This window comes from Equus przewalskii, unplaced genomic scaffold (genome assembly GCF_037783145.1).
Source record: "Equus przewalskii isolate Varuska unplaced genomic scaffold, EquPr2 ChrUn-6, whole genome shotgun sequence".
Classification (NCBI taxonomy): Eukaryota; Metazoa; Chordata; class Mammalia; order Perissodactyla; family Equidae; genus Equus; species Equus przewalskii.
This window is the reverse complement of record NW_027228754.1, coordinates 634,662-660,305: the sequence shown is the minus strand read 5'-3', so window position 1 is coordinate 660,305 and position 25,644 is coordinate 634,662. Positions and strand designations below refer to the sequence as shown.

Genomic DNA, 25,644 nt, shown 5'->3' with positions numbered 1-25,644 from the left:
AAATTTAGAGGCTTGATTGCATGGTTTTGGCTTTTGTTTTTGTTTCCTCATTTGCTTTTGCAAGAATACTTCATAAGTACTTCCTTGCATCATATCAGGAGGCACATAATTTCTAATTATCCCTCTTTTAGAGATGTGAAGATTTATCAGTGAGTTCAGTTTTTTCTTGTGTAAGTCTTAAACCTTTTTTCCCCCTTTATTTTACTGCAATGGCTAGGACTTCCAGTTCAATATTGAAGTCAGAGGCAAGAGTAGGCGTCTTTAAACTTGTTCCCAACTTTAACGTCAAAATTTTAAAAGTCTTACCACTAAATAAGACTTCTTTCTGTAGTATTTTTTAAATACAAGGAAAGTTTTATTTTCAATTTTCATCAAGAAATTTGCTGTGGTTGTAGACCTTTTCCCTTCTAGTTAGTATGGTTTAAAAAAAAAAATCACAGGGGCCAACCCAGTGGTGTAGTGGCTAAGTTTGCACACTCTGCTTGGGGGACCTTGGGTTCACATGCCCGAATCTGGGGCATGGACCTAGCACCGCTCATTAAGCCATGCTATGGCGGCATCCCACATAAAACAGAGGAAGATCGGCAGAGATGTTAGCTCAGCGACAATGCTCCTCACAAAAAAAAAAACCATAGATGTTAAATGTTATTGAATCCTTTCTCTTCAATTTATTCCTCATTGGCTTTCAACTTAAACCCTTGGAAGAGAAACGAAATTTGAAAGAGTGTTTTATATCTAGAGACATAAAGGAGCCCCTTGCCTAGATCCATACTTTAAAAGACTCTGCTCTGGCATCTGGCAGCGTCTCTTGCCACAGGGTAAGAATCCACAATGCCAGGCCAGCCCCGGTTGCCTAGTGGTTACATTCAGCACTCTGCTTAGGCAGCCTGGGTTCAGTTCCTGTAGGGACCTACAACACTCGTCTGTCAGTGGCCATACTGTCACAGCAGCTCACATATAAAAAGAGGAAGATTGGCAACAGATGTTAGCTCAGGGTGAATCTTCCTCAGCAAAAAGGAAAAGGGAAAAAAAGAATCCACGGTGCCAAGGTGATGTGCAAAACAAGAACACATGCCCCCTTCTAGACATGCTCCTGACACCCAAATAAGCCAAATAACTCCTAGCCTGCTTCTAAGGCTTGCTTAGGCCCCTGACTTCCTAACGGTGCACTGTCTCTATGGTGTAGACAGAGCTTAAAAATGTGAGGTGGGGAGTCCACATATACATATGCATCAGGCTCCTCACAAACAAATCCAGGGGTGGGGAAAGGAGACGTCTTGGGTCAGGGGCCAACTCTCCCTGCATTGCCATGTTTTGTCATGAAACTCCATAAACTCAGAGAATTCTAAACACAAACCTGGTCTTCTAGGTCATTGTAAAGGTATACTGGTCAAGATATGAGAAGAAAACATTTTATTTAGTAGTTTGGTAGCCTGATTTATAACTTTTAAGTATTAAGACAAATGTGAGCTTCAGCTGTACTCTTGTCGGAACCCTGCAAATGTTGGTGGGGTGCCTGACTAGTGAATTTATAATTTAGTTAAAAATTGCATTTCATCAGTACTAGTAGATTTGACACTATGATTGACATTTTCAGTATGCTATCTTTAAGACACATATCACACCAAAGTGATCTATCTCATAGGGTTGTCGTGAGGATTAAATTAGATAATACACATTAAGTGTTTAGCATAGTGACTAAACTATTTAGCCTGTGTAGGTGCTCAATAAACTGTAGCTATTTCAAGGAAAAGTGTTGACTGCTACTAGCTAGACACTATACTAAGTTCTTTACCTGCATTATATCACAAAAATCCTCATCATAACCCAGATGTGAATAGTTATCTCCACTTTATATAAGAAGGAATTATGGCTAATGCAAATGATCTTTAAAACAACCCTCCCAGGAGGGCAGAGCATGCATTAATCCTATTTTGTGAAGAGAAACGACCTTCAATTTTCAAAAGACCTGCTTACTTCCAGGAAGATGGTGATCAGTGGAGCCAGAAATGAGAGCCCACTCTGACTTCTACTGCAGTACTGTTGTCACTGTACCACATGCCTCTGAAAAAAGCTTAATATTGCTATTGTCATCAAATGCGTAAATCCAAATGTTCTAAGTTGATATTCCTAAATATTAAAAAGAAAGAGTCCCATTGTTTTGTTTTTGTTTTGAGAACAAAGGCATAATGGATCTATCGCCCAAAAGTAAAACATTACAGAACTTTAAATCTGAACATTTTGCTTAGTAGATGTTTCACAAAATTTCAAAACTCACATAACAAAAAGTCATTTCCTCAAAACCATTCCTCACTGGCAAATACCAGTTATCTTTCAAAAAATGTATTATTCAATCTATCTTTCCCGGCTACAATATAAGTTATAGGAAGGCAGGGGTTTTATCTAGTTTGTTCACTGTATCACCTAGAATTCCGCACATAATAGGTGCTCAGTAAATATTTGTTGAATTGACAACTGTAAATTCAAATCAAATCTATGTTATTTCCTCTGTGCTGGATGCTACAGTGTGTGATGGATAGGTATTAGCTTGAACTATATGAAACTGCTGCTACTCAACTACGTTTTACCTACAAAGGGGGCAGTTTCACATGGTTCAACCAAACTGTTTTTAAAAAGCTTTCTAGACTATAATATGATAATTTTAAGAAGTAAACAGATATTGTGAAAGCTAAGACAGAAATGGAGAAATTTTTTCCCATGAGAAAAAATTATTGTATGAAAGTTGCCAAAGGCTTCAGGTTCTATGTTGAGATGTTCTCAAGAATCATCTATAAAACTCCCACACATTTCAAAAATTAAGCTAGAGATTTTGAACGAGGATCATTATTCACATTTTTTTTACATTTAAAATAATTTCCATTTTGGTGTTTATATGCATATAGACACACTCACATGTGTAAATATGCAAAATATCTTAAGAACATGGACTATATCTCTCTTTATTAGCTAATTCTGATTTCATGTAAATGTACAAATATCTAATTAGGTCCCAATCTAACTTGAGTAATGAGTAAAATAAATTCCAGTTTCCAGAGATCATGTTAAAAAGCTAATCTGGATATATTATCTTTTCTCACACTCTAACATAGTGGGCTAAAAAAGTAATTGATATGTAGTCACTCTACATTTATTTTCTTCATCATTAGAAACACACCTAAGATTAATACATTTCTTTAAGTAAATTACTTCAAATGGTATCTTAAACATGCTTTTCTAAAAATCTAGATAACTGGCATTCCTGAACAGTAATAAAAAAACACATTTTACTCAGTGTTTTCCTAATGGCCTCTCCTTCTACATTTCCAAAGAAAATCCAGACACACACAGATTTACTAATGTCCCTCAAAAGAGAGAAAAAGAATTAATTGTCAAAATATGTCCATACAAATGTTTTACATTTCTAGAAATAAAAGTTTATCTATTTAAACATGATAGCTTCCAATTTTTGTACATAATTTTGTCCATCCAGACTTTAAGATCACATAACTAACATTCCAAAAATGAGAACTTTTAAAAATATATGAAACAAAGTATTCAAGTTATAGAAGATTTTACTATCAAACAAAGTATAATTTACATGATAAAAAAGTTGTGATTTCCATACAAAGTATTCTACTCACATAGCATAGGCAGCTAACAAAGCATAGTTCCCAAGTCACATCAAGTGATTTTATCCTCTCATATTGCAAATGAAATCTTGGCCTAAAAACTGGACAATCTGCTATGAACGACAATAAGCAAGGGTAGCATATATCATAGGCAAGTTTCTTTCCAAGTTGTCAAATGTCACAAGTTCATATTTTTCTTGTCTGTGACCCCAAAACCGGCAGCATTTTCATTTCATCCACTCTATTTTTGTGTATTTGAAAAGCAGGTGTTATCCATCTACCACACGAGCACTGTTCACCATACCAGTTGAAAGAACCCAATTTGGCACTGCATTTGGGGCAAAGAAGCTGAAATAAAGCAAAAGTGTTACTTCATTCATTCACTTTTATACAAAACAATAATTATCTTTGGCAATATAGGGTATAAAACCAGGTAAGACATGGCCCATACCTTCAAAGAGTTTATGATCTAATCAGTGAGATAAAATGCAATGGCAATTTACTGTACCAGAAGGTGGACTACAACAACTGTGCAGGAAGCATGCCATACACTGGAGTTCAGAGGAGGAACAGGTTAACTCCAGCATGAGGGGAGAAAGGTGAAGCTTGACACATGAAACAGAAGGTTTCATGGATGTGGCATACATGTTGGCTTTTAAATCAGTCTGCAATTTAAGAAAAATCATCATGGCTAAAGGATAGGAAAGCATGTTAGGATTCTCGTGTTCTATTACTAACTAATATTGACAGTATATACAAATTAGGCCTCAGATTCCAAAAAAGCTTAACAAGTCTATTATATTTTCTTCTAATCTATTTATAGCATTATTTTTTACATTTAGCTCTTTAATTTATACAAGGTCCGAGGTAGGGATTTTTATTTTTACTCTTGAACCATGGAAAGTCTGCACATAACACTAGATACCAGATTTCATTACATAAATATCTTAAATTTTAATAACAAAATACAGCAGTTCCCCTTATCCACAATTGAGCTTTCTGTGGTTTCAGTTACCCGCAGTCAACTGAGGTCCAAAAATATTTAATGGAAAATTCCTGAAAAAAACAACTCCTAAGTTTTAAACTGCAGGCCATTCTGAGCAGTGAGACAAAATCTTGAGCCACCCTGCTCCATCCTGCCCAGCATGTGAATCATCCCTTTGTCCAACATACCCAGGCTGTACAAGCGACCTGCCCATGAGTCACTTAGTAGCTGTCTAGGTTTTCAGGTTATCAGATCGACTGTCTCAGTATCCAGTGCTTGTGTTCAAGCAACCCTCATTTTACTTAATAACGACCCCTAAGCGCAAAAGCAGTCATGTTGGCAATTCGGATACACCAAAGAGAAGTTGTCAAGTACTTCCTTTAAGTGAAAAGGTGAAAGTTCTTGACTTAATTAAGAAAAAAATAGTATGCTGAGGTTGCTAAGATCTATGGTAAGAACAAATCTTCTATCCGTGAAATTGTGAAGGCAAAAGAAATTCATGCTAGTTTTGCTGTCCCACCTCAAACTGCAGAAGCTATGGCCACAGTGCACAATAAATACTTAGTATAGGAAAAACGTAGTATATAATAGGATTTAGTACTATCTACAGTTTCAGGCATCCACTGGGGGTCTTGGAACACACGCCCCATGGATAAAGGGGGGACTACTGTATACAGTCCTGCATTGCATAACAATATTTCAGTTAACGACAGACTCCATATATGACAATGGTCCCCTAAGGTTAGTACCATACAGCCTAGGTGTGTAGTAGGTTCCATCATCTAGGTTTGTGTAAGTACTGAGGAGAGGAAGAAATTTTCTTCTACCCTTCTAGGTTCCTCTGGCTGGTCCAAGAACTAAACTGACATGAGACAGATTAACAGGAGAAACACAACCAAGGTTATTAACACACATACATGGGAGAAACTCAGGAAAACTGAATAAATCACCAGAATGGCCAAAGCCCTCACCTTAAATACCATCCTCAGCTAAAGACAAAGAAGATGATGGGGGTGGGGAGAGTCAGGGACCTCAAAGGGACAGCAGGCAATTCACAGGTAGGTGAAAAGGAGCAAATGTTTGGTAAACAAGTGTTTATTTGGCCACACAGAAACAGAAGAACACAGAGGGGAGCCCAACAAACAGGCTTTTCCAAGTTCCTCCCTGTCCACCACCTCTAATTCATGTTATGGTAAGGTGATAGACAGCTCTTCCTGAGACCTGCTTTTCTTAATCTGAATTCTTTTAGGCAGTGAAGAGGGAGGTAAGCAGAAAAACTTTGAGTCTTTTGTTCCTTAAAAATAATTAGCCTAAAATAATCCTCATGTTAAAGAGACAGATTTTGGCGTGGCAAATTTTGTTTCCCTTCAGTAAGTTCTATGATGTTCACACAACAAAACTGCCTAATGATGCATTTCTCAGAATGTATGCCCGTCATTAAGCGATGCACGACTGAACCACAAAGCTGAGACAAGCAACAGACTAGAGAAAATATCTGTGACATATTAGATGAAGCATTAACATCTAGACTATATAAGGAGCTCCTACAAATCAATAAGAAAAAGACAAAACACCAAGAAAAATGGGCCAAGGATGTTAGGAAAACTTACAGGAAAAGAAACTATAAATGGCTGATATAATATATAAAGATGTTGGTCTTCAATAGTAGTCATGAAAATTCAAATGAAAACATTTCAGGATTAACATTTTTCATCTCACAGATTGAAAAAACTACCAGTTTTATAATATCCGTTATGCCAAGGGTATGGGGAAATGAGTACATGCATTCAATGTTAGTGAAAAGCAACTATGTATGAGCATTTCTAATGTCACCTAGAATATTAGTAATATTTAAAATGCACACACTCGTCAATCCAGGAATTCCACTTTTAGGTATATATTCTACAAGAAAATTCAACTAAGTGTACAAAGAAGTATGCACAAATGTGATCAAAAATCTCTCACAAAAATGCCTTTATCTTGGGTATTTTCCAGGTTAAATAAAAGCAGCCAGCCAAAAGCACAAGCCACAAAAGAAAAAAATAGATAAAATGGACTTCATCAAAATTAAAAACACTACTGCTGCAAATACCATCAAGAATCAGAAATGACTGCTAATGAGTACAGGATTTATGTGGGGAGTGATGAAAACGGTGATGGCTGCAAAACTCTGTAAATATACTAAAAAACATTGAAATGTATACTTTAAATGTGTGAATTACACCTCAATAAAGTAGCATTGTCTGAAAACGTTTGTTTGAATACAGGGACCTCTTTCCAGGCAAGACACTAACTAACGTAAACTAAGTTTCCTCATGCATAATACGTGAATATATCTGCTCTACCTAGTTTATAAAATTACTGTATTCCTCAAATGAAATAATACAGTGACAGGGTTTCATAAAATATTCATTATATAAACTTATACAAACTTTCATACAAGCCATACAGACTTTAAATATCATTATTAAGATTAGTTATATCTTAGATTAAGATTAAGACTATCTTCAGATTAATATCAAGGAAACCTAAAGAAGAAATGTGTCTGTCACAGGATTCTCATATGAGCTGCATTCTTTAGAATTAAAAGGAGATGAAAAAGACTGCCATAGTAAACATACTAAACTGAAAGATCAGGAAAAAAGAGAGATACGTGGAGCCAAAAGAGAAAATGAAAGGGAAGAAATTTTAAATCTAATTTTAAAATCCTTGATTTGCTCTATTTGTTACAAAGTTCAAGTTGTGTTAAATATATTGTAATTAGTTTACATTAGTCTTTTATTTAAAAATATATAAAGGATAGCATTAATAGGAATTAAGTGACAGACCAACAGCTCTCAACCAAAAAGTGGCTATTTTAGATCAGCCTGTTTTTATTTAATTATTTTTGATAGATTCTTCTCTAAACTAAAAAGATATAATCTTCAGAAACAAAGTAGTTTTAAGACGGAGTAAAACACTAGTTAAAAATAAGTTTTAAAATGCAATAAGGAACAAAATATAGATGATATAATCAAGTTCTAGAAAATAAAATGTGTTCTCACCTGTCCATCCATCACTCCCAGCAAAGCTGATTCCATCCACTGTACAGGTTCAATGAAATAAGATGTACATTGAGCCTGACTCCCTGTGGTAAGCAGGAAAGATGGTGTCACTCTCTTGTGGGCAAAGGCTATAGGACCACTTCCTTCGTTATGATCCAAAATACTAGAACTTCGAAACAAAGATCGCCTGCAACCCCCCCAAAAAACAAAAACATTAATCGACTTCCAAAAGGATGAAAAAAGAGATGAAATGGATAGTATTTCCAAGGGGGAAAAATAATATAACATTGATTATGCTACTTTAATTTTCAATAACCTCTACAAGCACCGGATTTCTTTTACTTTTAAGAATTTATATTCTTCTTGAAAACAGATTTGAATCTGAAATTTCTTTATTATTCAATTAAACAAAATCTTCCTACAGAATTTAAGCAACTGAAACTTTTATTACTTTCAGCTATTGAGACAAGATAAAATCTCCAGAGGATACAAAATATTTTACCTGCACTTTCTGCATTTGTAGAGAATATCATCGTTCAATCCTTGTGAAATGGCGGTCGGGTCAACAGCAAAGAGCTCTTGAGGTAAGTTCTGCAATTCTACAAGACATAATTTTAAATGTATCCATTTGTCAAAAGCAACTCTCTGCATTATCAAACAAAATTCAGGTCGTGTCAAACTGAGTCAACAAGTGCTAACCTCACAAATTAAAAAGAAATCTCATATTGAGAAATCAGGATAGTGAAGAAGCCTTGGGTTCTGGGCACAGACTGCCCAATTTCAAATCACAGCCCGTCACTTACAAACCACGTGACTTTGAACAAATTATTTCTTGCTAAACTACAGTTTCAAAAAGAAATATAGTGTCTGTCTCAAGGGACTGCTGGAAAAGTGAGCTAATACACCTGAAAACTTTAGTGTCAATAGTAAACAGCATCTAGAGAAGGCCCAATACTCACTAACAATTCTTACTTACCTGGATACTTCTCTGTAACCTTCTGTAAACGATATTGCTTATAAACTGCACTAGAGGTATCTACTTCATATCCCATTGCCTGGTATAATTTCAGTTGCCACTCAAACCCCTCATTCATCCTGTGAAGGCAAACAAATGTAAAGTTAAGTTTTCTTTAAATAAGTAAAATCACAAAAGAATTATTACTATAACACTCACTTAGCATCTGGTTTGATAGTCTGGAGTTTTTCATAGGCTTTTTCAAAGGTAAGTTGGTCAATCTTCATCATAAAAGCAGTCACTACAGCCACACTTCGACTGACTCCTGCATGACTGAAAAAGAGACCTTTAAAATAAAATAGCAAATAGCAACAATTAAAACAACCCAAAATCCCGCAGCCCCCTCTTAATGGTACAATTCAGGTCCAATTCATGTCTGCTTCTTCTGCTCAAATCCTTCGCCTCTTGAATCCTTTGCCAATGTACGAAAGAACTATTCCTCTATTTCCTTATTCCTTTTGAATTCTGAACAATGTGAATGTATTACCTATTCAAAAATAATTACACTAATTCTTTAAAATTTTATAATGGCTTCGGAACAAATCCAAACTCCCTTGCTCCTGGCATTAAGGGCCCTGGAGATCTGGTCCCAGATTCTTTCCATTTTATCACTACCTTTTGTCCCTTATGTAAATATTTAGAACAAGTGTTGGCACACAGTAAAAGTGCTGACTCGATACATTTAAACTATTGTTATCACACTCCAATCCAACCAAACAGGACTACTTAAGAATTCCCAAATACCCATGAAGATTGTTCTAACTTTCTGCCACTGCTACAATCTACCCCATCCTTCCCCTAGGCATGGCTTAGGGATCCTTCATGTCCTAACCAATTTTTCTCTCCCCATTCTGCCCTTCATCAACCACACCAAACAAAAATACTGAAAATAATCTGCTCTTGCTCTTAAATTTGAATACTCTTAACCTTTGTTAATCTCTCTCTGGGTACGCGCCTCGAATCCTAGCCTGCATTACAATCATCTGGAAAAGTGTACGGCTTCTCCTGAAGACCTGCAAGCTTTAAACACTTTGGGTGCGGGGACTTCGACTGGAAAGCGTGCCCACTATCAGGGGCCCGCCTCCCGCCCCCTCCTCTCAGACACACGCCTGCCGCGGGAGGAAGTGGAAGGAGGTTCTCACGATCTGACCGCCCCCTCGTCCCCTCCCGGGATCTCGCAGGAAAGGGGCGCCCGGGCAGGATGAAAGCGAGGCGGCGCTGCTCTCCCCACGGACCGGGCCACTCACCAGTGCACCAACACTGCCCGGCCCTCGGCACGGGCCTGGCCGATGAAGGCCACGCACCGGTCCAAATGGCTGAGCAGGTCGGTCTCGGGTTTGTCCAGCGCTGGCACGAAGAAGCGCAGCAGACCCTCGACCCCAGCCCCCGCCTTGAAATCGGGTTCCTCCGAGTCCACCGTTAGCACGGCCGTGATGCCCACCTCCCTCAGGTGGTCTGGCTCCGCGACGGCCGCGGCTCCACCCAGGTACAGCCCCGGCTGCACTTCCAGCATCCGCCCCACGGAGCTGGCCCCGCTCTGGCTGCGCATCGGACGCTCGCAACCATGGCTCCCGCCCTGCGCCTCCAACATGGCGGCGCCCGGAGGCCAGACGGCTGCAGGCCTTACCATCGAGTAGGCGGCCGGCTAGAACGTCCTCCCTCTGGGACCAGCTGGCCTGAGCTGCGCCAGGGCTCCCTCGGAGGACCGAGTTGAGGGTGGGAAAGTGGACTTCCTGGGGAAGGTGTTAACCGCTGCTGGGGCGGAGCTAAGCCCTATTTAGAGCAGCCTTTCGACTAGTGTCCCGCCCCTGCGCCCCAACTTGGTAATGGAGGATAAATTTTGCTAAATACTGGGTTTCTGAGGCTTTTAGTGTTGAGACGTTCTGGAATTTCTGCAGGAGCTCCTGGACTAAAATTTGAAATGATGGTCTCACCAACTGAATCATCAGCACGATTTTATGCATTTGAAGCAAAACATTTTTTTCAGTGTTTATAAAATCATTGGTTTGTAGTTCTCTTCTATTTTTCTTTTTGCTCAATTTTTTTTGATATGTGAATCCTTTTCTTGTTGATGTATATTGTTATATATATTTTGAAGATGTTAATCCTATGTTTTTGTATGTCAGTGCCCTCCAGCCAAAACCCACCAGAGACCCACTTGCAGTTAAACAAATTGTGTTTATTACTCAACTATAAACTGTGGAGAATTTGGGGAAATCTCAGTAACAGAGTGTTAGAAAGATCCCTTTACAGGATTTGGGCTTGTATTAGGTGATTTTGGACAGGGTGTAAGGAAGCAGGGCTTTGCTCTGGATTGGATGCTGTCAGGAAGTGGGGGTGATCTTACCTATAGAAAAGAAGTAGCAGTCATGGTCCTGGCATAAAGATAGACCCATGGACCAATGGAATAGAATAGAGAGCCCAGAAATAGACCCTCACGCATATACTCAGATGATCTTCAACAAGGGTGCCAAGACCACACAACGGTCTTGGCAAGGGTTTTTTGGATATGATACAAAAAGCACAAGTAACAAAAGAAAAAATAAGAAAGTGGCACTATATCAAGTTAGAAAGCTTCTCCACAGCAAAAGAAACAATCAACAAAATGAAAAGGCAACCTATGGGATGGGAGAAAATATTTGCAAATCTGATATATATCTGATAAGGGATTAATTTCCAAAATATAGAAGGAATTCATACAACTCAATTGCAAAAAAAACCCAAACAACCCAATTGAAAAATGTGCAGAGGAACTGAATACAGATTTTTCCAAAGAAGACATACAAATGCCAACAGGTACTTGAAAATATGCTCACCATCACTAATCAGCAGGGTATACAAATCAAAATCACAGTGAGATACCACCTCACTGTGTTAGTATGGCTGTTATCAAAAAGATAAGTGATAACAAGTGAGGATGTGGAGAAGTGGGAATCTCTGTGCACTGTTGATGGGAATGTAAATTGATACAGACACTATGGAAACAGTATGGAGTTTCTTCAAAAAGTTAAAAATAGAAATACCGTATGATCCAGCAATCCCATTTCTGGGTATATATCCAAGGGAAATGAAATCGGAATCTTGAGGAGATATCTGCACCCCCACGTTCATTGCAGCATTTTCACAAGATCCAAGATATGGAAACAACCTAAATATCTGTCTACAGATGAAAGGATAAAGAAGATGTGATGCATATAAAGTGAAATATTATTCAGCCATGAGAAAGAAGGAAATTCTGCCATTTGCGACAACATGGATGGAACTTGAGGGCATTATGCTAAGTGAAATAAGTCAGAAAGAGAAAGACGAATACTGTATGATGTCACTTATATGTGAAATCTAAAAAAGCTCAACTTTGGGGCCGGCCCAGTGGCCCAGCAGTTAAGTTCGAATGTTCTGCTTTGGCCGCCCAGGGTTCACCAGTTTGGATCCCGGGTGTGGACATGGCACCGTTTGGCAAGCCATGCTGTGGTAGGTGTCCCACATATAAAGTAGAGGAAGATGGACACAGATGTTAGCTCCGGGCAAGTCTTCCTCAGCAAAAAGAGGAGGATTGGCAGCAGTTAGCTCAGAGCTAATCTTCCTAAAAAATAAAATAAAAACTAAAAAGCTGGACTAGTAGAAACAGTAGAATGGTGGTTGTCAGGGGCTGGGGGTAGGGGAAGAGTTGTTGCTCAAGGGCTATAGAGTTTCTGTTTTGCAAGATGAAAAAGTTCTAGAGATCTTTTATACAGCAATGTAAATATAGTTGACACCACTGAGTTCTACACTTAAAAATGGTTAAGAGTGAGGGATGACCCAGTGGCATAATGGTTAAGTTCACATCCTCCGCCTTGGTGGCCCAGGGTTCACAGGTTCAGATCCCAGACTTGGACCTACACACTGTTCGTCAAGCCACACTGTAGTGGCGTCCCACATACAAAATAGAGGAAGATTGGCAATAGACATTAGCTGAGGGCCAATCTTCCTCACACACACACAAAAAGATTAAGAGGGTAAATTTCATATTATGTATTTTTTTACCACAGTTTTAACCAGCCCTGGTGGTCTAGTGGTTAAAACTCAGTGCTCTCACTGCAGCAGCCTGGGTTCCTTTCCTGGTCAGGGAAACTGACACCACCCGTCTGTCAGTTGTCATACTGTGGTGGCTGTGTGTTGCTGTGATATGGAGCTTCCAAACTAAGACAGACTAGGAAGAAGGACCTGGATGCCCACTTCCAAAAGAATTGGCCATGAAAACCCTATGAATAGCAGCAGATAATTATCTGATATAGGACCAGAAGGTGAGAGGATGGTGCCAAAAGACCAGGCAGGGTACCACTCTGCTGTACACAGGGTCTCTAGGAGTCAGAATCAACTCCATGGCACTGACAACAAGAACAAAAACAGAAAAACACAATTTATAAAAAAAAAAGAGGAGCTGTAAGTCATTTTAGCCAGTATAGGATATGTTTGGTTTTTTGTGGTTTGGACAACGTTCACGTTTTGTCTGTATTCAGACATGACTACAGGGTGGTCTTGTTTTTGTCTTGTCCCCTCATGATCTCAGAGTGGCTTTGTCTGATCTTGATGTTCTGTGAAATGGTTTATGTTCAACAGGAGAATAGGAACACCCAGCTGTGAGTGCCTGGCCCGCCATAGCAACACCAAGGAAGACTTCCTTCATAGACCAGGCCAGCTCCTGGACGCCAGGGTCTGCTTTCCTCTTCCTCATTTATAACTTTATAATTTTGAAAGAGATTGAGACCCAGGGCGGGGACACTTGAGCCCCATCCGAGTCGAACGGAGGAAGGAGAAAATGCTTCTGATTGGGACATAGCCCCTTGAAGTGGCAGCCTGGAGGGACAGAGGAAGAGTGCTATCTTCCCCTACCCCCACCACAGTCTGTGAACCCCTTGAGAGTAAGGACTTTGCTTTTTCATTTTTGTATCCCCAAAGAATCTGGGCTAATGTTGGTGATTAATCCGTCTTTGGGAAAGTTAGAAATGGAAGGGAAAGGAGGGCCAGAAGAGACATCATACATTTTCCTCTCGATGCCATTGCCTCCCTCGTCCCAAAGGCTTTACCTGAAAGACTCACCTGGTGTTTTTACCTGAAGAGTCACATTAGCAGTCTTCTGAGCCCCTAGTTGAATCAACCCAAAGTTTCTCACTTTACAGTCCTGGAAATATCTACTCTGTGTCAGGAACTACAGCAGATGCTGAGGATATGAAGATGAATAAGACGATCTTTGCCCTCAAGGAACTTAGAGAACAGCTGGAGTGGAAGATAAGTATTTAGCAAAATTAGCGATATGAGAGAGGCAAGGGCAAGTTACTGAGGGAGCACATGGGGGGCATCTAACCTTAATGGAAGGAGAGTAATCAGGGATGGCTTCCCAGAGGAGGTAATGATGCTTGATCTGCGTCTTGAAGGATGAGTGGAGGAAAGAAGTTCTAAGCAGAAGGAGCGAGGTCTACAAAGGCACAAAGGTCAGAGAGCTCCCACCAAAGTGTAAATGTGTTGCTGGGGAAAGGAGGAAGAAGGAGGGAGATGGTGGTGTTCACAGTTGTCTGTAGGTTACTGGGAAGACAGGCATGGCCAGATCATAAGGACAACTTATGCCTTGATAAGAAATTTTCACGTTTTCTTAAAGACTGTGCAAACCATTAAAGAAGTTTAAGCAGCAGAATAATACGATTGAGGATGGATCAGGGAGGACAATCCTAGAGGCAGAGAGTCCAGTTAAGAGATTGGGGCAATCATGAGTCAAGGGATGACAAGGGCCTGGGGTACTGGCACAGGGGACAGAGAGGAAGCGAATGTGTTTAAGAGCCATTAAGAAGATGGAAGAGAGAAGGCTATGAGACTAAATGGATATGGGAGATGAAAGAGGAGGAATCAAAGATGGCTTTGTTTCTGGTTTGGGTGATTGAGTGGGTGATGGGTTCATTCACCAAGATAGGGAATAGAGGAGGAGGATCAGTCTGGAGAAAAGTAGATCCATTTTGGGACATTTTGACTCTCCAGTAAAGATGATCATTAGCTGGTTGGACACTGGGGTGTGACACTCAGAAAAGAGGTCCGGTCATCAGCTTATGAGTGGACAAGAATTGATGAGATTGCCTTGGATGCGAGTATAAGAAAAGATGAGAAAAGAATTGAGAGATTGCTGAAGGAACATAAGATTTAAGGGCCAGGGAAGTAAAAGGAACCCACAAAGGAAATTGAGTCATAGTCAGAGATAATAAAGAAAAATTGAGGGGGCCAGACCAGTGGTGCAGTAGTTAAGTTTGCATGTTCCGCTTCGGTGGCCCAGGGTTCGTTGGTTCAGATCCCAGGTGCAGACCTATGCACCACTCATCAAGCCATGCTGTGGCAGGCACCCCACATATAAAGTAGAGGAAGATGGACACAGATGTTAGCTCAGGGCCAATCTTCCTCAGCAGAGGGAGGAGGATTGGCAGCAGATGTTAGCTCAGGGCTAATCTTCCTCGAAAAAAAGAAAAAAGAAAAATTGATATCCCGGAAGCCAAGGATCAGTGGTACCACAGAGATGTAAAGTGAAGTGAGCTCCATTAGCTTTAACAACTGTGATGTCTTAGCATCTTTAATGAGATTGATGGGAGTGGGGTCAGGGAAAGGGAGCCTGATTGTAGGGGCAAGGAGATAATGGGAAGCAGAAAAATGGAGGCAGTGAGTGTGGACTAGTCTTTCAAGGTGAAAAGAAAGATGGGACCATAGCCAAAGGGAAATGTGGAGTGGAGGAAGGTGTTTCCTTGAGTGAATTAAGGGGTGGGGTGTGGTCCAGAGCCAGGTGGAGGATTAGCTTCTTCCATGGGAACAGGGGAAAGGGAAAGAATGGGTGGGGATGCAGGGTGGCAAGGAGTCAAAGGTATTCTCTTCTGATGGTTTCTATTTTCTAGGTGAAGAATCCAGTTTATATGCTAAGAGTGAGGATAGAGGTTTGAGAATAATAGCCAATTTGAGGAAAATTTGCCTGAAGAAAGTGGAGAAAAGAGTAGAAGCTGACCTGTGGGATGAGGCAACCAAGGTCCTGGTCAGCCTTGTCGGTGTTCGGACCATAAATGTAAAAGGCTTCTGTGCAGTAAAGGGTTCGCTCAGCAGGCCCTGGTTGCTCAAGCTCTGCGCATGCACATTCCAAAGAAAAGTCTGTCTTCAGGGGGAGTGGCCCTTAACCAGCCTGCAAGATGACCTCGCAGCCATCCGACTGTCCTGCCTGATAAAAGTGTTTTTAAATGCCTGAGGCCTTGAGCCATGCTGTCTCAGTTTGACCTCTGGGAGGCTGCAGCTTGAGTAGTTACAAGGTCAGTCATGCAGGTGCTAGGTGCCTATGTGACTGGCCCCCAATAAAAACCCTGGACGCCAAGGCTTGGCTGAGCTCCCTGTTTGGGGATAGTTCACACGTGTTGTCACACATCATTTCTGGGAGAATTAAGCACGTCCCTGTGCGACTCCAGTAGGAGGGAATACCTGGAAGCTTGCACCTGGTTTCTCCTGGACTTCACCCGTACGCCTTTTCTCTTTGCTGATTTTAATCTGTATCCTTTCACTGTAATAAGCCATAGCTTTATATAACAGCTCCTTTGAGTTCTGTGAGTCCTAGTGGATCAGCAATCCTGAAGGAACCTGAGAGTGGTCTTGGTGACCCCCAATACAGCATGCATTGTCTAGACTAGTGAGAAACTGGAAACATTTAAATGACTACAAGTAATGGATTGGTGAAATAAGTTGTTTTATCCATTCAGTGAAATATTAGGCAACTATTTAAACAGATAACAAAGGAAGTGGTTGATCTATGAAAAATATTGAAAGATATATATCAAACTGTTAATACTAGTTATTTCTGCAAGCCGGCGGGAGGGAAACTTACATGATAGGCTTTATACGGTTCTTTCTATGTAGTTTTTATTTTCTTCAACCAGTATTATTAAAGCTATTCACTGTCAACAATTGTAGATATTTACATTCTGGAAAAAGGAAGAAAAAACTATTACGGATTTATCTCCTGAACATTATATTAAGGTATCCTAATTATTCCCTCAGCTTTATCAATTTTCTGTTGGAAGTGAGCTTTTTTTCTCAGCTCCCTAAAATGGCTATTTGTTCCTTCAAGGATGGGAGTAGGAGACACATCTGAACTGTTATTGAATACCCTCAGAGCCTGGCTCAGTAAGTACCTATAACTGGGTGAATAAAAATGCGTCAGTTAGTGAGGCTGAAGTGACTTTACCAGTTCCTGTATTTGTACTTTTAACCAGTAGGTGGCACCATTTGCTCTTTGGCAATGTATAGTTTCCGCGCCTTCCTTGAAATAGGGAAAAATGAAAAAGACAACCTGCAAGAAAAGCAGGATGCCGGGCCTAGGGAAGGAAATGATGTCTTTAGAGAGGGAGCTGGATTGCTTCTTGTCCTAGAATTGTTAGACACACAAGCACAAACACAAAGCCACAGTTTAGCTGTTCATTTTATCGTCAGCAAAGCTGCAACCTTGATACATGTGGGCTAAGCAAAAGTTCTTCTAATTGCTAAGAGATCATCAAGTATGTGGCTTGCATTTTTAGAAGACACCCATTTTATGTAACACGGCCTGACCACGTGAGAATACATACACATCCCCTTGCCTTCCCACTCTTTGGTGGTTTCTCAAGGATTTTTGACCACAGTCACATTTATCATTTTCATTTTTAAAAATACTTGCTATAAATGCATTTCTGTGCTGAGCAAAGAGCAAGGAAATTTCCCCTTTTCTGCCCCATAACCTCCCCATGATGGTCCAAAGACAAGTTCCTCTTTCTATCCCCAGCATATTGCCCAGGCCCTCCTACACCCAGTAACTTATCAGTAAAGGTTTGTTAATTGTATTCTTAATGGGACTTAAGATCTAGGACAGTTATGAAGATACACATGAAACGTACTTTGAGGCCCCCAAATAAAAATGTTGAACAAAAATATAAATGGGTGACAATAACATCATTCTATTATTTTGTCAGTGTTGGTGAGTAGAAGATGGCTACCTAGAAAGCGATGAGTTCAGAGCTGGCACTGTCTTTGAGGGGTGCAGTCTGAAGCCAGAGAAAACCTAGGTCTGAGTCCCACACTGCATCTCGCCCTGCTTCTTATCAATACGTGATCATGTGCCTTTAGACAGTTGTATGATTTCTCTAAGTCCCAGTTTCTTCATCTGCAAAATAGGAATAATTATGGCCGTATTGTAGAGTTGTGATAAGGATTAACTTACCAACGTGGCTTATTAGTGGGAGAAAGAAATACCAAGCTGAACCACTGCACCAGCAGCTGTTCAGAGGGAACGCAGAGCAGGAGAAGCTGTGGTGACCGGCAAGTGGCTGCACATGGCTTGTGCTGAGGAAGCTGTTGAACAGAGATGAATCACTGAGGGGGCCAGCCCAGGAATTCAGTGGTCATGAGGATTAGGGGAAAGCAGATCCTAACCACCTGCACTGCTACAACCACATCCTGAAGGCCGTTTATTAGTTTAGAGTCTGTCTTTGTAAAGATGTGTCCTCCTTCCCTAGAAGGACCAGTTGTCAACATTCTGAGAAAATAACTTCGGCTCCACAAACTCTGGGACCGGAGATGACTGAATGGAGTTGAAGCACCCTTCTTGTGTAGGGACAACTTGGTCAACTGACCCAACAACTCCCCCTGCCTTACTCCCAACTGCACCCCCCACCCCCACCCCGCAACATTTGCAAGCTCATCACATGTGCAGCTGTCCTTCTGAGAAACATGGGCAGGAACTGGTTATTGATTTGGGTTATGCTCTCAGTTCCTTTTTTGACTTAAGGAGAAACTGATAAACAAAGAGTCAGATGAGTGGAGCAAAGGAGACCACAGATGTTCCCTACTCCATAGCAGGGGTTTGCTGGGTTACATTTTGTAGAACTCCTTTCCCTCCGTTCTTCCCTGGACAAACAAAATGCAGGGAATGGCCTCAGTTCCCCCTTCGCAATGTCACAACCTTCGGGGCTCTTTTGCTGCCTAAACTTAGTCCAGTGTGTTGTAGTGCAAAGAGCTCTGTATTTGTATGCACAAGTCCTAGACTTACATTTTGGTCCTGTCATGTATTCGTTGTATGACTTGGTCAAACCAGTTAAACCCTCTGAATTTCAGTGTCCTCATCCAAAAAAGACAGGGTAATAATTAATGCCTACTCTAAGATTCCCTAAAGGATTTTAAACCATAATAAACAGAAATCCTATAAACTTTTGGTCAGTCCATAGAATATTTCCAGTCCTTTTTAAATATGTTCTTTGCCCCTCCTTACCACCAAGTATACTCCACTTCTTCTTCTAAGTGTGTTTCATATTCGCTATCTCATCTCTTCCAAGAAGTATTTCACTGCCCGCTCCTGCCAGTAATTTACTCATCCCCAGCCATGAGAACTGAAAATAGAAATGTGCCATTTACAAACATTCAAGTTGGCAGGAGGAAATTGCCCAAAGCGTAAAAAAAACTAGATTTGGATGTTCCATAGAAGCACTTTTATATGATCCCAAAGTGATGAATTTTTAAAAATTCCCTAAAGAACATCCCCCCACACACACACATTTTATCTTGGTTTGTTAGTTCTTGCTCAGCACTGGAGGTACGCACAGAGTAAGATGAGAACCTTAGAGTCAAGTTTCCGCTATGTAGACAGGGGTACAAATACCCAAACCATATGTTAAACTGACAGTACTAACAAAATGCTCAGGGGCTCAGAAAAAAAAAATTCATTTGGCTGGAAGAAACTGGCAAGAATTCTCCAAGAAGTTGGCATTTGAGTTGACAGGTTGAAGGAGATGAGGGGAAAAGGCTTGGAAAGGGTGGCGGGAAGATAGACAGCAGTGAGGGCGAAGGCACAGAGATTTTGGGCCAGGCCATAAGATTGTTTCATTAAATGTGCCTGATATGTGTAACCAAAGGGATGATTTGTCCTGAGATTTCACAACCTGTCTCCAGACACGCATTCAGTCACACCGGCCACATCCAGCCTTAACAGCGGCCACATAGAGTTGCAGCCCCTGTCGAAGGAAGGGGCTCCTACATGGCTCTCACAGGCTTCATGTGTCCACAGCCACTTTCACAGAGCATCTCAGAATCCCTTAGTGGGGCTACCAGGGTACTAAATGGATAAGCCCCATCTGCTTCTATACCTTCAGGCTGTCAAATCAGTAAGGTTGCCTCCAGTCCAAAATGATATTCTCAAGCAGGTTACTGAAGGAATGGCTTGTAAGCACTTATAAAAAGAGGTAGCGATATTAACTATAGTATTATTAACTAAAGTGAGCATGGTGATTACAGTGAATAATACAGTATTGTATATTTGAAAATTGCTGAGAGAGTAGATCTTAAAAGTGCTCACCACAAGAAAAACATTTTGTAATTATGTATGGTGATGGGTGTTAACTAGATTTATTACAGTGATCATTTCACAATAAATACAAATAGCAAATCATATTGTACACTGGAAACTAATATAATGCTGTATGTCAAGAACACTTCAATAAAAAATGAATGATAGCAACAACAAAAAAAAGAAGCAGCGTCCACTAGGGGTCAGCATAACCTTGCCAAGAATAGTCTGCCCTAACAGCCTGTTCTTTTTCTGACATAATGACTAGACAGGCAGATTAGGGGGAATGTTCACCCACTTTATCTGTGCTTGCCCTGGCTTTTGGACAGATTTCCTTGTGGACAAGGGTGAGAAATATGGGCTGGATATTAGAACAATTGAGTAGGTTGGTGAGTGGTTAAATAATTGCACTGAAAGGGTGAGAAATGGATCAGTGGCAATCAAGAGAGAAAGAGTTCTAGTGAGAAAGAGCCATCACACAAATTTCTTTAATCTGTTTCACTCAACATTTTTTTTTTTTTTTTTGAGTGATCTGGATTAGGGCACAGAAGACACGCTTACCTAATTTGCATGTGCTGAGAGGGACTATACTGGGACACAAAATTGTCTTATTAAGTCAACAAAGACAAAATTCAAAAGAGATAAATATAAGGTTCTGTACTTGTGTTTCCAAAATGAACTACAGAAATATAAATTGGGGGGCAAAGAGGTGTGCCTTAGATGAAAATGATTTCTTGAGTGGGTTTGCAGGCAATAAGCTTAATGAGGCTGGACAGTATCACTTGACTCCTGGGAAAGTGGCTTTCCTTTAGGCTACACTGAACTCCACATCAAAAGTCCTGTATTCGATCTCTGATCTCTACCCCATCACTAACAAATCGTTTAGTCTCTGGGTCTCAATCTCTTGATCTCTAAAATTAACTAAATCTCTAGGTCCTTTATAGCAGTAAAATTCTAGGACTCACCCCTTCATTGTTTGTGGAAGTGGAGTCAACATCCACTTCACTACTTTCTCCAGTGCCTTTCTGATCTGCAGAGGCCGGAGAGCAAAAAGGGGCTGAGATTTCCTTGCAGCTGGGTGCTGGGTGCGACTTAGGTCTGGCCACTCAGAAGCCTCGTGGACAACATATGGGGGGTGAAAGTCAAGCAGAGGCTGTCTTTCTGCAGCTTCTGTTGCTTCTGGAAACTAGGCGGAGGCGGCTTTTGGTTTTTCCGTAGCAGCAACAGTCGAGATCCCAGTGTCCGGGCTCTATCTCTGTGGTGCTAAGAGGAAGGACCCCGAGCATCCATTTCTTGTACCATAGCAGACAAAGTACAGTCCTGATGCCCGAAATAGCAGCTTGTTCCTTATCACGGCTGTTTCCCGGATCTTAGCAGTGGCTGGGTGGTCCTTGACTGGCGATTTTCTCTTCATAGAAGAGGCAGCAACTCCCTTAGTGGCCTGACACTGGAAGGCTTTGCTGAAACTCAAACTAGAGTCTCTTTCAACTATTCTGTAAACCATTAAGTACTGTGTAATAAATTCCTTCCTAGCTGGATTTCTTTAATCCAGCCACAGTGGATTCCATTCATCAGAGATCAATATAACAATATACTTAAAACTTCTTTTTTATAAAAGGCCTGGAAGAGTGCACACCAAATTGTTAAACAGTCCTCACGTCTATAACCACTAAGGGAGTGAGAGGGTGGCATTTTTCCATGCAGTATGACTTTTTTCAAATAAAGACTATATTCATTAATAATGGTATATTTATTTTTTATATATTATGTTTATATATAATGTTATATTTATTTATGTATATATTAAGACTATATTCATTAATAATGCTATGTTTAAGGAATTAAGATGGCTGATGTATGTTGAAAGCAACATATTCATAGCAACAATTCATAGCAAGATCAAAATGTAGCTTTTGTTATCTTTCATAATCCATTTAAAATTTATTCCATGGGGTTATCTTCCCCTGTTCCCAGCACCCTGCTGCTCAAAGTGTGGCCTGAGAACCAGCAGTAGTGGCATCAGTTGGGAACTTGTTAGAAATGCGGAATCTCAGACCCCACTCCAGAGCCACTGAATCGCAATCTGCATTTGCAGAAGAGCTCTGGGTGATCCCTCATTAGGCTTAATGAAGAGGCGGTAAACTGCCCATATCTCCCCACTAAGGAGGAAGAATTGTGATGGAGACTCACATCATGACAAAGAAATGTCTTCACGGATCCTCTCTCCTCTCCATACCTTTAAAGTTTGAGATGATCCATGATTTTTCTGCTTCTCTTGGTAATAGACAATCCCATAATGGCTTTAGGTCACAAGCATAGTTCCAATTTATAAATTAGAATGCCCAGTTCTAGATATTAATTTGACCTTCAATCTTTATTCAAAGATAAGTCTTCGTCCTACTACTTACCCAGCTAAGGTCCTGACTTGGGGAAAGAGTTTGGTTGGATTCTCTCTCTCTCTTTCACTCTCACTCCGGCTCCCCTCCCCACCGCCACCCCCCACATCTCCTCCCCCTCTTATTTGCATCTGTTTCCTTTGCTTCTCACCAAAGCCAAAGTCGGAGGTAAGAGTGAAGGCAGGGAGAATGGGTAAGGAAACAGAGAGTTCTTATTTGTCTGGGCAGCTTTCTGCTCTCTGAGCTTGGCAGGTGGCTAAAGCCAACTCTTTCTCCCACAGGCATTTTTCTGGTCTGTTGGGAAATGTTTATCCCTGGTGACTGCTCTCCTGCATTCCTATACTCAAGGCCTGCACCTCTTCCCTCAGCTCCTAGGAATCCAGATTTGCATCCAGCCTTTGGGTGCCTTTGTCTATCCCTCCTGGTGGCCTTATTTTACAGGAATGAAGACAACCCCATGCCAGCTCTCTATGTTTCATGGACCACAGAAATCCATACTCACATATGGCTTTGCCCTGAGATATTCTGTATTTGGTGCTAATCCACAAACAGGCTCTTCTATCCCACAGCTGCAGCTCACTTTAGCTTTCTCACACGTGAGTCAGGCCCAGTTCCCTTTGTCTTCCAACTGCAGGGAACACATTTCAGACCTCCTTGGGTGACTCTATGGGCATCTCCCTCATTAGGCTTAATGAAGAGGCGGTAAACTGCCCATATCTCCCCACTAGGAGGAAGAATTGTGATGGAGACTCACATCATGACAAAGAAATGTCTTCACGGATCCTCTCTCCTCTCCATACCTTGACCTCTTTTTATCTCCTTGATGTGATTTCAAAGTCTGAAAGTCAAGGAACAGATCTCTAACCATTTCCTTTGTAAATTCTGCATAAGATAATCTGGCTTCAGAATTTCACTTCCATTGTATCATGAAATATCGCTTTTGACATCCTGTCACAAGTGCAACTGCTTAATTGTAAAAAATAAAAATAAAATCCTGCCTTCCTGCCTTATTCTGCCTGGACACACCCACCTAAACAGTCATTGTGGGCCCCACGTTTTAAACCAAATATAGAGCTCCTAGAGATGTGCTCAGAAAAACTAGGGTGGAGAAGAAACTCAAAATTAGGAACGGTTGAAAACACTGAAAAAACAGTTTAAAAAAAGAAGAGTCTAGGGGCCTGCCTGTGGCCAAATGGTTACGTTCTCACACTCCGCTTTGGGGGCTCAGGGTTCCAAGCCATGCTGTGTCAGCATGCCACATAAAAGAACTAGCATGACCTACAACTAGCATATACAACTATCTACTGAGGCTTTGGGGAGGGGAAAAAAAAAAGAGGAGGAAGATTGGCAACAGATGTTAGCTCAGGGCCAATCTTCTTCAAAAACAAAAAAGAGTCTATCTTTAAGAAAACCTAAGTGTAACCTAAGCAGTCTCTTTAAATGTCTGAGGGGCCAACAAAAGGACCAAGAATTAGATTTATTCTACTTAACCTTAGGAAGTACAGTGAGTAGAAGTTACAACAAAATCATTTTGCTCATTTATGTAAGCAAGAACTTTCTAATTGCCAGCGCTGTCCAAAAATAAGAGTGGGCTGTCCTTGGGAGGTAATGAGGGCCGTGTCCGCACAAAAAGTCAAGCCTGGTTGCATGGCCACATGACAGAAGAACTTTAGAAAGGTCTCAAAAAGTGGTTTTTCGGTTGAACTAAACAGTCTTTAAATTCCCTTCAGATTTTCGAGGACCTCCAACTCATCTCTAAAGATGTCCACCTTTAGTCTCTGGTTCCCTATAGGGTCATATGTAACTTTTTTCCTAGACATTTTGGAATTTGCTTTCCTAGATTTGCTTTCTGAGTACATTTTATGTTTTATTAATTCTAAGACATAAATTTTTTAAAACTATCTTTTAACATCTCTGAAATCCTGATGCATCTTATAACAGCTGCCTTGTCATAGTTTTCATTGCTTACATAAGCATGAACATTAAAGTGCCAGCATCAAAATTTGCAGAATGAGTGTGAGCAGCTTGGAAGAAATTTCTAGAGACAATAGTGAAACTGTAGGTTGCGGGGAGAGGTGGAATGGGTGGACGTGTTTAGCAACATTCTTGAAGGAGAAATCAAAAGTGAGCTGGCTCCAGATAATTGTAAATACAGTTTAACAGTCTGGCAACAGTGACTGTTACTCTTATGGCTTCTTTTAAGAAATGCTGCATTACTAATGCTTTTCATAGGAAAGAAGAACTTATAAGAGTAGGAAAATACACACATTGATCAACCTGAGTCAAAAAGTAATGCAGCAAAGTCAGACTCTGAAAGTGAAAAACTTTTAGGAATACCTTACCCAATTTGTTTCTATTTTCCTTTTGATGCATGTATAACAGTGATTTGTGATTTTAAAAAATTCTATTTCTAGGGGCTGGCCCCGTGGCCGAGTGGTTGAGTTCACGCGCTCTGCTGCAGGCGGCCCAGCGTTTCGTTGGTTCGAATCCTGGGTGCGGACGTGGCACTGCTCATCAAACCACGCTGAGGCGGCATCCCACGTGCCACAACTAGAAGGACCCACAATAAAGAATATACAACTATGTACCGGGGGGCTTTGGGGAGAAAAAGGAAAATAAAATAAAATCTAAAAAAAAAAAAAAAAATTCTATTTCTAATTAAGCCTAAAAGACATTGTGTGGCTACTCAGTTATATTTTTCCTTTCTTAGTGTTTTCTTTAATGGTGCATCCCACAATCCTACAACGAGGAGACAGAACTTCAGAGATAAAGTATCTTGCCCAAGGCTACTGTGGGAGATCAGAATTGGCCATCCCAAAATGTGTCTCTTCGGCATGAGGATTATTTTGGGCTGGGTACTTTTAAGAAACTGTGGGGCAGGGTGGGGGGGTGGGAGGCTCTGAAAAGTATAAGTTACTCTTTGTAAGAGACATTTACATTTACAAGGGAAATCTCCATCTGGAAAGGTATCTCCCAGACTCTGCACCAGGAAGAAGGGGGTATGACCTTATCCCTAGAGCTCTTATCAATGCGGAAGGCAGGACTTAAATCCGATTAATAACCTTACTCTTGTTTACTGTGCTTTTCTGGTAATCTCCCACAACTGACTCCCCACACCCCCAACATCCTCCTTTGTCTTTAGCTGAAGATAGTATTTAAGGTAACAGCTTCTGCCACTTTGGCGAGTTACTCAGTTTTCCTGAGTCTCTCCCGTGT

At 40.7% G+C, this 25,644-nt stretch overlaps 1 protein-coding gene and 1 long non-coding RNA gene across 4 annotated transcripts; one reads left to right on the top strand and one right to left on the bottom strand.

The window, feature by feature from the left end:
- Nucleotides 1–1,398: 1,398 nt before the first annotated feature.
- On the bottom strand, nt 1,399–10,391 carry DUSP12 (dual specificity phosphatase 12). Of its 2 annotated transcripts, none has more exons than XM_008527806.2 (6): nt 9,921–10,391; nt 8,833–8,946; nt 8,635–8,753; nt 8,161–8,257; nt 7,659–7,845; nt 1,399–3,977 (listed from the first exon to the last, which is right to left on the bottom strand). In XM_008527806.2, exons 1-6 carry the CDS (start codon nt 10,301–10,303, stop codon nt 3,816–3,818), a joined length of 1,062 nt encoding a protein of 353 aa, XP_008526028.2. In that variant the 5' UTR covers nt 10,304–10,391; the 3' UTR covers nt 1,399–3,815. The 2 variants fall into 2 exon arrangements, with proteins under 2 accessions (XP_008526028.2, XP_008526027.1); XM_008527805.2 differs by having other exon boundaries at nt 3,127–4,294; nt 9,921–10,292.
- On the top strand, nt 10,272–25,074 carry LOC139081696 (uncharacterized). 2 transcript variants are annotated; one of them, XR_011536926.1, is made up of 4 exons: nt 10,272–12,144; nt 13,833–16,214; nt 16,610–16,698; nt 24,843–25,074. It is a non-coding gene; the product is annotated as an uncharacterized lncRNA (long non-coding RNA). The 2 variants fall into 2 exon arrangements; XR_011536925.1 differs by lacking the exon at nt 10,272–12,144 and adding an exon at nt 16,790–16,845 and having other exon boundaries at nt 14,587–16,214; nt 24,843–24,980.
- Nucleotides 25,075–25,644: the final 570 nt, after the last annotated feature.

Coding starts and splice junctions, on each gene's coding strand:
- DUSP12 (XM_008527806.2), bottom strand. CDS start 10,303: ATGGTAAGGCCTGCAGCCGTCTGGCCTCCGGGCGCCGCCATGTTGGAG. Junction 8,947..9,920: donor CGGGCAGTGTTGGTGCACTG/GTGAGTGGCCCG, acceptor TCTCTTTTTCAG/TCATGCAGGAGTCAGTCGAA. Junction 7,846..8,160: donor TACAAATGCAGAAAGTGCAG/GTAAAATATTTT, acceptor GGGGGGTTGCAG/GCGATCTTTGTTTCGAAGTT.